General features: G+C 45.5%; 1 protein-coding gene across 3 annotated transcripts in view; it reads left to right on the top strand.

Moving 5' to 3' along the window:
- Positions 1 to 13264, top strand: part of EXOC6 (exocyst complex component 6) — a 1337279-nt gene that overhangs the window by 626473 nt on the left and 697542 nt on the right. For 2 of the 3 annotated variants that reach the window (XM_078643403.1, XM_078643404.1), the window contains exons 9-11: positions 7123 to 7206; positions 7311 to 7357; positions 7498 to 7618. The exons of the other annotated variant lie outside the window; for it this stretch is intronic. In XM_078643403.1, coding sequence (XP_078499529.1) covers positions 7123 to 7206; positions 7311 to 7357; positions 7498 to 7618 — 252 coding nt within the window. The remainder of the gene's footprint in view (positions 1 to 7122; positions 7207 to 7310; positions 7358 to 7497; positions 7619 to 13264) is intronic. 3 annotated transcript variants of the gene reach the window in all.

Here is a 13264-nt window from a genome sequence, read left to right as displayed (position 1 = left end):
GACGCCACGCCTGGTTGAGGACTGCCAACTTTTCGGCTGATGTCCAGGCCACCCTCCTGGACATGCCGTTTGATGGCCGTCGACTCTTTGGCGACAAGGCACCCATGCGCTTGAGCATTTTAAGGACTCCAGGGCTACCGCCAAGTCCTTGGGCCTCTCGGCCCCACACCAGCAAACGGGTGCCTTTCGCTCCTTTCGTGGCCAAGGATGGGGCGCTCCCACACGTGCTGCCAGCCACGTACCGCAGAGTACTACACAGCGCGGTGGCGGCCGTGGAAACCGCCGTGGCGGCGGTCGGGGACAACGGCGAGGCCAGTCCACACCTTCCCCTGCAGCACCCTCCTCAAAACCCTCCTAGTCCGTGCTTTCAGGCCCATGTGGGGGGCAGGGTTCACCATCACCTCTTCCACTGGCACACTGTCACGTCGGACATGTGGGTGCTGCAAATCGTCCGAAGGGGATACTCCCTCCCCTTCGAGGCGACCCCTCCAGCCATGCCACCGCAATACCACCGCATGTTCACGAAAGTGATGGCGGTGGTCGCAGCTCATCTGCGCAGGTTAGGGGTTTCAGTCTTCCCCTACCTCGACGACTCGTTGTTGAAGGCGGGCTTGCCCCAGAAAGTCGTCAGCCACCTCCAGACTACGGCCGACCTCCTACACCTGCTGGGGTTCTCCATCAATGTGCCGAAGTCACACCTGTGTCCCTCTCAGAAGCTCCTCTTCATCAGAGCGGTTCTAGACCCTGCGCAGTTTCGGGTGTATCCTCCCGAACAGCGGATTCGGGATATTCAGGCTCTGATTCCAATCTTTCAGCCTTTATCCCGAGTCTCGGTCAGGTTGACGCTGCGGCTTCTGGGGCTGATGGCCTCCTGCATCCTTCTGGTGCATCACGCCCGGTGGCGGATGCGGGCTCTGCAGTGGGACCTGAAGTTTCAGTGGGCCCAGCATCAGGGCAACTTGTCCGACCATGTCTCGATCTCGGAGGGCACTGTAAGACAGTTGCAGTGGTGGCTCACGGACCACGATTGGGTCAGCGGCAGATCCCTCTCCCTACCCCAACCGGAGCATGTAGTTGTGACGGACGCGTCCCTCCAGGGCTGGGGGGGGCACATGGGAGAGGCGGAGATCAGAGGCCTCTGGTCTTCGGCGGAGTCCCAGTTCCACATCAACCTTCTGGAGCTGCGGGCGATCCGAGTTACACTGAAGGCATTCCTCCCCTCTGTCCGGGGGAGTGTAGTGCAGGTGTTCACGGACAACACCACCGCCATGTGGTACTCTAACAAACAGGGCGGGGTGGGGTCGTGGACCCTCTGCCAGGAGGCTCTGCGCCTCTGGCAGTGGCTGGAACATCAGGGCGTGACCCTGGTGGTTTAACACCTGGCAGGTTCTCTGAACGCCAGGGGACCGAACTCAGCCGTCGGTGCATGATGGATCACGAATGGCGTCTGAACTTTCAGCAGTGGGGAGAGCCTTGATTAGATCTATTCCCCACAGAAGAGAACGCGCAATGTCATCAGTTCTGCGCGTTGGAATTTCCAAGGCTGCACTCGCTCGGAGACGCTTTTCGTCACGAATGGAGTTGCGGTCTATTGTACGCCTTTCCGCCTATACCACTTCTGCCCAGAGTGCTGAAGAAGATCAGGCGCGACCGGGCCCAGGTTATCCTTGTGGCTCCGGACTGGGCACGAAGATTTTGGTATCCAGAGCTACTCAGCATGTCTGTCGATCCTCCGATTCGTCTGCCTCTTCAGGAGGACCTTCTGTCGCAGCAGCAAGGGACGGTCCTCCACCCGAACCTGTCCACTCTCCACCTCCAGGCTTGGAGATTGAGCGGCGACAGTTGAGGCCATTTGACCTGCCTCCTGAAGTCTGTAATGTCATTCTGGCAGCCAGGCGTCCCTCTACAAAGTCGGTATACTCCTGCAGGTGGAACAGATTTGTGGCATGGTGCACAGCAAAGCCTGTGGATCCGCTCTCTGCCCCCCTTTCTGAGGATCTCCTCTTCCATCTTTCTCTGGCCCAGCAGGGCTCTGCTCTGGGCACTGTCAAGGGCTACCTTTCTGCCCTTTCCGCCTTCTTAAGGCTACCTGATCAGCCATCTTTGTTCAAGTCCCCTATTGTAAATAGGTTTTTGAAGGGCATCACACACATGTTCCCTCCTGTTCCTTTCGTGATGCCTCAGTGGGACTTGAACCTTGTACTTACTTATCTGATGTGCGCTCCCTTTGAGCCACTTCATAACTGTCCTCTCCACCTTCTTACTCTGAAGACTGCTTTCCTGTTTGCCATCACCTCTGCCAGGAGAGTGAGTGAGCTCCAGGCTCTTTCTTCCAAACCTCCTTTCCTTTCTGTCCATCCGGACAAGGTTGTGTTGCGGACAAGGCCCCCTTTCCTGCCCAAGGTAGTCACAGCCTTCCACATCGGGCAGTCCATCACCTTGCCCACCTTCTTTCCGCCTCCGTATCCTTCGAAAGAGGAAGAGAGGCTCCACCGTCTGGACCCAAAATGTGTGCTCTCTTACTATCTGGATCGCACACGCCAGTTCCGGGTGGATGACCAACTCTTTGTTTGTTACGTGGGCGCTAAGAAAGGACGGGCGGTGCACAAGCGGACCATCTCTCGGTGGATCGTATTGTGCATCCAGGCGTGTTACTCCTTGGCTAAAAAGGAACCTCCTGTTGGGCTGAGGGCCCACTCCACTCGGGCCATGGCAACTACTACTGCCCTGGGCCGAGGAGTCCCCTTGCAGGACATTTGTCAGGCAGCTGTGTGGGCCTCGCTGCACACGTTCGCGAGACACTATTGCCTGGACAGTCAAGTCTGGCGGGATGGCTTCTTTGGCTGTTCCGTCCTCCAGGACTTTCTGGTGTGATTATTGGTTCGCAGACCCACCACCGGGGTTGGTATTGCTGGGGTATCTATTCTAAGGTAAGGAATCTATCACTAACGTGTCTCTTTCAGATGCACAAGTTACTACTTGTGTAACGATATATCTGTAAGAGACATTAGTTAGTGATAGATTCCTTACCGACCCACCCATCCTCCCCGTCTGCGAACCGATATCTAGGGTTAAGGTCATCCCCTTTTAGGGCCCTAGTTTCATGGCACCAGTGTTGGTTCTATCATGGCTCTGCGTATCTTGCGCGGAAAAGCTGTGTATCAGAACTGACGTCAGCGCGCGAGGGCGGCGTCTAAGTACTCCGGCGATGTCATTCCGGCGCTAACGACGCCAACGATGGACGCGGAGCCGCGGACGACGCCTACCGACGCGCAGGGGTATTGCTACGCAAAAGTTTCCGGATCCAGTCTGACGCCTGGGGATATTCTAAGGTAAGGAAGCTATCACTAACTAATGTCTCTTACAGATATATCGTTACACAAGTAGTAACTTGTGCATTATAACTAAAGTAGCACTTAAGGTACTCTAGTACGTTGTGCCGTTCAAATTAATTCAAAACAGAGAAAATTCTCCTCATTACCTGCCTACATAAATTGCATTTCATATATCAATCGCATACAAATCCAAAGTTGGCCAACACAAATTCCAAAATTCCAAAGCCACAGTAAGCGTTACAAAACTTCCTTACCAATTCCAGGCATCAAAAACCAACAGCAAGTGTTGCATAAAAACAACGCTTACCAATCACTTGGTGTCCAGATTCTAACTGCCAAGTTCTGAATGACCTAACTGTCATTTTTTTAGAATACTCACGCCAAAAAGGTTCTCAGTCAGGAGTGGCAAACATGTGGAGGATCAAAATCAGGAAGACCATAAATATACCGGGTTGCAGAGACAGAGAATCCCCAGCATCTCCGTTCCCAGAGTACCTCCTTAGTAGAATCCTGTCCTGTCCTCCTCAGTAGATTCCTGTGTCCTGTCAAGATCACTCCCTTGGATAGCCACTTCCCTGATGAGGTCCATGTTGGAGCGCCATTTGAATAACATAGAAACCTTCTCAGGGGTCTCACTGATACACCTTGGTCCTTTTAAACCAACAAAGAAGAAATTGGCACAGAAGCTGAAATGTAAAATATATATTTATTAACCTCAGCTGTGGAAGACTACGTCACACAGAACCCTTAGCAACTGTATGAGGCAGTCTAAGGAGTACAGAAAACAGGGGCCTTATATATGCTTATGGTTACATAGTCAGCATAAGACCAAGGGGAGGTCCTGGCTCATGTAAGCATGCAAAATGACTAACATGGGCATGCAAGATCAGCTTGCTCAACAAAGTGGGAGGAGAGTTACTTCTCCATACAGCAGCAAAAATAGCCTGCCAGGTATATAAGAGGAGCAGGTGCATTCTACTAGCTAGGCCCTTCTGAGCATGTGCAAGGCTCTGAAGAGGGAAACAGCACATGGCGAGCACATGGCTAACTAAAATGGCTGCCAAATACAAAATGGCTTTCAGCTCATGCTAACAAATCCCTTCAATCTTTAACATCCTGGACAGGAATCAAGCATCCTAGGACCAGTTTCGGGCTGTCAGCCCTCATCAGCCAGGATAGCCTGACTCCAGTGGCCTAGTGAGCACGGGACCCACATCGGGCATACCCTTCCCATTTTTATTTTTTTGTGTTGCATTTTTTATGTTGCATTACAGAGCTGTATTACCAGATGTCTCCCATTCCCAATGTTTGTAGTAAGCTGAAATAGCGCATGTTGTAGGGGTTCAGTTGCTCCAAAATTCCACAATCCTTTGAATGTCCATCTCATAGCACGATAATTCAGAAATTGTCCATGACCAGGCCATTCCTCCGTGAACGTTTCTAAAAGGATTTACCCTGTTCGAATAGCAGTCTCACACTGTGAGAATTCTCACTTCCATCCAGTAAGCTCACTGTTTCGCAGTGAGCAATATATGGTGCTTTCCATGTGGGAGGCTTATCAAGGGCACTGCTAATGCATACAAGGGATGCTTGAAAGTCTTCATGATGCATCTTTTCCACCTTCCCAGTGCTATTCATAATAATAATCTGCAAGCTTGGGTTCTTGTACACTTCCACATTAGGAGTAATATAAAGGCTCCTTGATTTGTTTCTTTCCCCATCAACCCAGCTCTTCAATATCTTCCTCATCCCGCCATCTCACAATCCACTATAATTGTGCCACCGGATAGTATAGCTCGAAATCGGGGACACTGATTCGCCCTCTGTGAGTGGGTTCCTGAATTTATCTAATGCAACTTTTTTGCCTCACCATCCCATACCAGTTCTGTAACCAGTGTATTGAGCTGTCTGAACCATTTAACTAGTACCTTGACTAGGAGCTTGATAACAAATGTACTGTAATCTTTGTGGAGTTACCATCTTAGTAAGGACTATCTTAGCCATATTGAAGTGGAGGGATCTCCATAATGCTACAGACACCCTCAAACCTTGTCACTACTCCCAGGTTGCCACCTCATAGGTCCATCTCCTGGTAGTAAATACTCACACCCAAATACTTACAAATGTGAGGGGCCCACCTAATTTCAGTGTCTTCTAAGTTAGGTTCTTCCCCTCTGACCTCTCCAGCAATACATAAGATTTTTAACTATTTGCCTTATGCCCGGATACTGCTCCAAAGTCCCTTACAAGTTGCATAGTTGACATCTAGTCCAATACCTCATTACGGACCTAAAGTAATAAATGATCTGCATATAGAAATATGGTATGGACTCTATTCAATATCAGTAGCGAAAAGGAGTGGGGAGAGCCCTGTTGATTGCCTTGGATGATATGACGTTGGTGTGAAAAACAGCCCCACATTTTTACCCTGGCCACCAGGTTTGAGTACAACACCCTAATGCCTAATCCATCTTATCCAACCAGACGCCATCTGCATTTTAGCCATAACCACCTCTAGATGATTCCAGCACACAGTATCAAATGTCTTCTCGAGGTCCAACAAAGCTACCATACCCTCGGGGTACTCCTCCAAATTTGTCTCATCTAGTATTCTGTACTGCTTTGGAAAATTATATGAAGTATTGCGGCTGGGTATAAACCATTTTTTGTCCTTCTAGATCAATTTGGGTAAGTGATGATAAAATGTGGTAGCCAAATCTTTGCTAAATATTTTAAAATCTAGGTTCAGCATTGAAAGAGGTCTGTACAATGGTGCAGCACTCCGACTTTTACCAGGGAGAGAGGAAGGGAGAGGCACCACCCTGGATGAGGCTTAATTTCACCCTTCTTAAAGCCTCTGTGTAAATCTTGACTAATTGTGGCACTAGTAGGGTAGAGTAAGTCTGATAAAACTATGCCGGAAGTCCATCCATGCCTGGTGTTTTTCCTCTGGCCAAGTCTTTGATAGCCACCTTGTCCTCATTCTCAGTGATTGGGCCACCAAGTCTCTTCTCCTCCTGAATGTCTGCTGATCTCAACTGTTCTTTATCCAAAAAGGCTTCCACCATTGCTTAATTTGTCTGGGCATAAAAAGCTCTATAGTATTCCAAAAATGTTTTGTTAATTTGGGTCCGTGCATACACTAGTCAGCCGCTAGGTTAGCAATTCAGTATCAAATGTTTTCATGGCACCAATTTTTTAAACCCATACTATTCCCCCTTAAGAAGACTGTGTCGGGGGAGGAAGCTTGATTCAAGACGTTGATTATAATGGTGCACAAATACCATAAATTACGCAGACATAGTGTTTGCCTGAGACTTGTAACTTTAATTTTCGAAATCTGATGGCACCCATCTCTATTTTGGAACCTGATATGCCTCTTACCTGTTTCATGTGTATAAAAACATAGTTTTAACAAATGTGATGTATCCAAAGATTAGCATAAATCTTTCAGAATTCAAGGTCAGTGCTATCCAATGAAGCTTATGCCACAGTTGTTTGAATCATTGTAATGTTAAATCCTTAAACTAACATTTTGTAACGTATAAATGTATGGGATGTACTGTCTTTCTGCTCACATGTTGTGATCACAGTTTCACAGTGATGACTGTTTTTATTTTACTGCTCCACTCATCTCTTTGTAAATTGTGTGATAAAATGCACACCCAATGCCCGTCTGTCACGCCGAAAACCATTTGCAATCGGTGGCTTAATGCATAAATCTCCATTTTACAAAACTGCTCTGCAGCATATGGACGTTTTTAATTGAATCGTATTTGTGTTTTAGGGCGACAGAGAAACATTTGAAAACTACTATAGAAAACAACGACGGAAACAGGCAAGATTGGTTTTACAGCCTCAGGCAAGCATGGTATAGTTGAGCCTTTTATTTGTCATTTTATTTGAGTACAGCAGCTTTCCCTTCACTGTGTTACGCTGGTTCTAATTTGTTTTTTGTTTCTTTAATTTATTGAGCATGAAACGGTCGAAGGCTACCGGCGATATTTCAGTCAAGTAGCAGGGTGAGTTAATAGAGTTTTGTAGAGCTGATGCTATCTATCTATTTAGTATTTTATTATTGTTGGACAGAAGTATACACACGGTGCTTTTTGAGCTTTGTTTAGATGAACGTTAGACCGATCTGTGTTCTGTTCTGCTGTAGATTCTTCGTTGTAGAAGATCACATCCTACATGTCACCCAGGGGTTGGTAACCAAGGCCTATACTGATGAGCTCTGGAACATGGCCCTCTCCAAGCTAGTCGCTGTGCTTCGAACGCATTCGGTAAGTAGTCCCTCCTCCTGTTAATCCACTGAAGCCTCTGCCCTCAGTGAAAGAGACTGGTGTCTAATTGAAAAGTGACACCTCCATCGTTGTGCTTTTGTGTAATTAAAAGGTGCAGAGATTTAAGAGAGGTCCCGCCAAGCTTTTGTTTTTCCCGTCAGAATCAGGCTGTGATTCACAGCCGAGGGCGATTTGCATAATCCTCCACTGATTTACAAGTGACTGGGCTCTCCAAACGTGCCTTTAGTCCAGCAGTTTAGAATATGCAGCGTTAATCTGCTGTTATTATTGCAATCTGTCCTCATTAGTCTCAACTGACCTCTTCATTAGATCAGATTGAATAGTTCCACACTGAAAGCCCCACCAGGAAATAGTTCCTAATTATCATTCCAAATACCCTGTTTCCAAAATAAACTTTGCCAGCTAGGTCATTTCAGATGCCCCTTAAATGCCACAGAAAGATGCACGATCGTTACTGTCCTCGTGAAACCCAGAGCACGTCCCACCGTTCGAACTGTCCCACGCAGTACTGAAGGCAAGTACTTCCCAGCTGTCTGCTGTGCCTGTTGTGCAGTCAGTGCGACTTACATGACAGTCATTCGCAGAGATGATTAGATGGGGTGTTTCACCCTTTCCGCGCCGTCATCCCACTCCAGCTAGCAACACTCCTTTATTCTTGCCAGCAGTGCATACAGAGGCCCCTAACTTTCTAGATCTGGCACACCTGCGCCTCTTCATAGTGAACATTAGGTGCTTATTTAAAGTAATGTTTGTTCGACGTCGGCTAGCGTAGTAGGACCACACAATCGACCTCTGTATGTAACGCTGTGCTGGTCACACACACATTCACACAGAGAAGTAGTCACACTTTCTCCGTTGAAACCTGTCGTACTTTGAGAGATATTGAAACCCGTTGGTCAGCCCCCCCATTAATTCCGTAAAGATTGTGTGTAGAAGATGCTTATAAAAATGTTTGAAGGGCTGGGTCGTGTACCCTCTCAGACACCCTCCTCCATGCCACGACTTCAGTTTGGGAACAGTCCTGTGAGATGCCTAGCCTCCGTATGTTAAAGATACCATTGTTTTTTAAATTATTTACATTTTGTACTATATTGTGCTGTTTATAATATGAACAGTAGACACACAGTATCGCGTTTATTCGTTCCCTGTATTGGTCTCCTTCTTGGAAATGAACAGTTATGCACATTTGATGCAACGCACTGCATTTTTGATATGGTGTGATAAGTGCCTGCTTTAGTTCCTTGGATGCAAATGCTGAAACGTATACAGTTAAGTGCAGTGCTTTAAATGGGAAAAAAGAGCAGGTAGTCATTAAAATGAGCTAGCGGTATAGTGAGGGGGCGGGGCTAAGGGCAAGACATGAAGATACTTAAAAACTTCTATATTAGTTGCAGCACATACCAAAACACATGAGAAATGTATTATATAAACAAAGCAGGTTAACTCATTACACAAAATGAAAGAGGAATGCGATAATATGTTAACATTTCCTTTTTTATGTTGCAATATTTGCACCTTCTGAATGTCATACTGTTAATTGCTGTTTGGCACAATACTATATATTTTTGAGCACACGAGTAGGAAGAAACTGAAAATACCCCCACTTCGCACCAAAGCTATTATGGCACCAAGCAAATGAAGCAACTCATCATGACCCTCCCCAGAAGATATCTCTTGTCTCTTCCATCAATCTATCCATTCATCCTTTCATCGTACCACTTACCTGCTGATGTCCACCATTTAACCTTTACATGCTATCTCTATTCAGTCTTTCATCAATTATTCATTTTTTCACCATTCCGTCTATCCACCCTTCATAACCCAAACCATCCATCCATCCATCTCCAAACCTATCCATTCATCGTTTCACTCATCCATCTCTTTATTCACGCTTTCGCTCATCCATCAACCCTTTTGCTCCTTTATTCCATCCGCCCTTTCACTCAATCCCTCCTTTCACTCATCCATCATCCACCCTTTCATCCATCTTCCTACCTTTCATTCATCCAATCTTTCACTTATCCACCCATCATCTGCACTTTTATCCAATCATCCTCCATCTTTCACCCATGCATGCTTTCACGGGAAACGGCCTCTACAACGAAGCCGTTTCCACGAAATCATTTACCACGCATGCACTACAACGCATGCGTGGTTACAACTAAAGGCTTTACCACGCATACCTTTACTACGAAATACGTAGTAAAGGCATGTGTGGTAAATGAAAAAAAAAAACGAAGGGGGGTTTGGGGGGTCTCCCCCATAAAAAAAAATAAAGCGCTGGGATAAAAAGGGGGGCTGGGGGCCCCCCCCCCCAAAAAACAAAACTAACCGAAGCTAAAGCCGAAGCTGAAGCAATCAACGTCGTTAGGGAGGAAACGGAAAGTAACTTCCGCTTCCTCTTAACGACGTACGACCGACGTAACCAGAGAAGATGGAGGGAAGGCGAGTTAAAAGGTAAGGGGTATTTTAGTAAAATACATATATATATATATATTAAGGGTTAAGGGTAAATATAAGGAATGAGGCTGGGGGAATGTAAGGGGAGAGTTTTAATCTTTATCAAGAGTATGCCCTCACCATGCATACATTTACAACAAAAAACGGTGTAAATGTATGCGTGGTAAAGGAATATTCGATGTAAAGGTTAAGCGTGGAAAACGAATTCCGTTGTAACGCATGCGTGGTAAAGGCATGCGTTGCAACGGAATTCGTTGTAACGTCATACATTCTGCTTTCACTCACCCATCCATCTATTCATCCATACATCTATACATCCACCCTTGCTCACTCATCCATCCACTCACACATCCACTCACTCACCCACCAACCCTCCCTTTTCACGTTATTTATGAATCTTTGTCGCCGAGCAGACATCTACAAAGTGCCACACATTTTCTTTAAAATACCTCCTTAGAGTGTCTTGATTCTCTCTCTTTTTCTTTCACTTTTTTCGTACAAAAACAGGCATACACACAAACACAGCAGACACAAAAAAGACTCGGGTATGATAAAAGCCATGTTTTCTCTTCACCTACCATGGCTTTTTTAATTGCCACAAGGGCCGGTCTGGCCGTAGCCTGATTGTCACTGCCATGATTCCTGTGTTTGCACAAAGCACAGGATAGTGTGAATTTGATTGACAGCACAGGGCCTGCTCCGTTAAGCACAGCGTGATGGTGAGCACCCGACATTATTCAAAGGTGGCTGGGTCCTGCCGGTGCTCACCGGCAGTTCTTAAAAGCAGGTGCTGAGACAAGTCCCTATCAGGATTTCCGTTTTTGGCCATACCCTCAGGGTAAAAAACAAATCTTAACTCTGCATCAGTTCCATCCTTTACTGACTTTGATGTAACTTATAAGAGCCTCGTTATAGTGCTTTCACAGTCCCTTACAGAACAAAAGCATTTTCAATATGCTGTACAACAAAGCCATAGTTATTGCTTATTTATCTTTTGCAACTAACAACCGTTGACAAAGTCAATAATCCTGGCATGTTGTAGGTGTAATGTTACTTGTTGTATTATATATCTGGATGCAATGACAGGAACAGCAAAATTCCAGTGGGGCGGCACACTATGCTCAGCAAAGATTTTTAACTTGCATGTTTTTAAGCCACGCCCTTAATTATATCGACCACATCCCTTTGAGAGACCCCCAGTTTTTTCATCTCACTTAAAGCCCTGGCGTCCGGAATGTGGTCGTAAAACAATCGCAGTTTACCACCTACTTCAAGTAGGTGGTAAGTCGCAAACGGGAAGGGGTCCACCTCCCCTTTGTGACTGGCAGTCAAAACATTTTTTAAGAGCAGACTGCCTACTCTTAAAAAAGAAAACAGTAGCATTTCATTTTTCTTTTTTAAATGCATCTCGTTTTCCTTTAAGGAAATTGGGCTGCATTAAAAAAAACTGCTTTATTAAAAAAGCAGTCACAGACCTGATGGTCTGCTGACCCCAGAAGACCACCATCCCTGTGAGTGCTGGCCGTTGCCAATGGGTCACAAATTCGACCTGCCTCATGAATATTAAAGAGGTCGGTCCCTTGCGACCCATTTGGGAATCGCAAACCGTGTCTGAGACACTGTTGTACATTTCATTTTGCAAGTCGCTAAACATCACAATTTGCAAGTTGCAAAATGAAATGGTCCTACATGTGTCCCTTCATGTTTCAGTTATGTCCGTGTGATAATCAAAATGCTGTTCTGTACATATTGTAACTTTATATGGAAACTGAAAAATTGTCATGTTTATGAGGTGCAATTAATATGGCCAGAGAATGGTATATTCTTTAATGCAAGAATGGTGGCTTGCAGTGGGTCCTTTTTGTCAAAATCGAATATATGTTTATTTGTGTGTAATGTCTGTATGGTTTGATATATGACCAGTCTTGCAGTAGTCCCTTTCCTCTGTATATGCAGCTATGGTTGTTGAATCAAATTCATTGTTCATACCACCAAATGGAGAGTTGCAGGAAACCAGGAAACCTCATTTTGAATCCTCACTTACCCACTTCACCACATTATGTGATATTAGTTAAACATTTTACTACATGTTCCTCAGATTTCTATATCTAGATTTGGGAGCTACCAATTCAGTTCATTGAGCAGTAAACTCTATTCAAGAACATTTAGTCATTCTGAAAGGCGTCCTGTTAGAAGGAGTAGGGCCTGCTTCCCCATTGTTGTTATTATGTACTTACTCATCCTTTGATGAATTGGGTGTCTGTCCTGGGTACTACGAGGAACTGCAGTGTTGGGCGAAGGACTTTGTAAAGCTGAATAAATGCACAGTGCCATTGGAGAGAGACGCTGTGCAAATGCTAGCAATGACAATGCAGAGATTACAAAATATTGACCTGAGACACAATTGTGTTGTGGTATGAGAAAAACATCTTGGGGCGCTTTTATTGAAATGATTCAACATCAGTTATCAATTATTTTCTAAATTACAAAACGTAAAACAAGCATTGGCAATGTCTATAGGACCAGCTTTAAAGGGATGTTGTATGCTAATGTAATGCTTTGCAAGTAGTTAGGATGGGAATTCGTGTGAAAGCAAAGAACTGTAGAATAATATTGGTGTAAGTTAAAAGGTTAGGTGACAGCTACACTGTCAAGCCAGACTTAAACATCCGTGTAGGTTAATGACTGACCTCCTTCCATCAGTGCTGCTGCCAGAGAAAAACACAATAAATGAGCTAATTATTGAGGGCACTTTAATAACATTTCATATATCATAATATCATGTGTGTGCCCCTAAAAGTTCAACTCAGGGAGGTGAGTAATTAAACAAAATCATCACAGCTGTGTGGAGGGCAAGCACTTTTTTTGTGTGGAAGCACAGAACTTATGCTCAATTGAAACGTACTTCTGCCTCCCAGCATATGGGTGGAGCCACAGGCCCTCTCTACTGCTGCTCACATAACTGTGTGGCGATACCTGCACTGTCGAGCCAGACCATAAACGGTGATTACAATTATTTGCAGTGCAAAAATCATTTAAAATAGATTAGATTTGTGATCCACAACCTTTCCAATCTACCAATCTCACATAACAAATCATCTTTGGGCAACCCTGCCCTTACTTGCATTCAAGCAAATCTCCTCACTTCTGGTGAATGAGGTCTTA

This window comes from Lissotriton helveticus, chromosome 5_1 (assembly GCF_964261635.1).
Source record: "Lissotriton helveticus chromosome 5_1, aLisHel1.1, whole genome shotgun sequence".
In the NCBI taxonomy this organism is placed as follows: Eukaryota; Metazoa; Chordata; class Amphibia; order Caudata; family Salamandridae; genus Lissotriton; species Lissotriton helveticus.
Note: the sequence above shows the minus strand (reverse complement) of the source record. Positions and strands in the feature narration are given on the sequence as shown.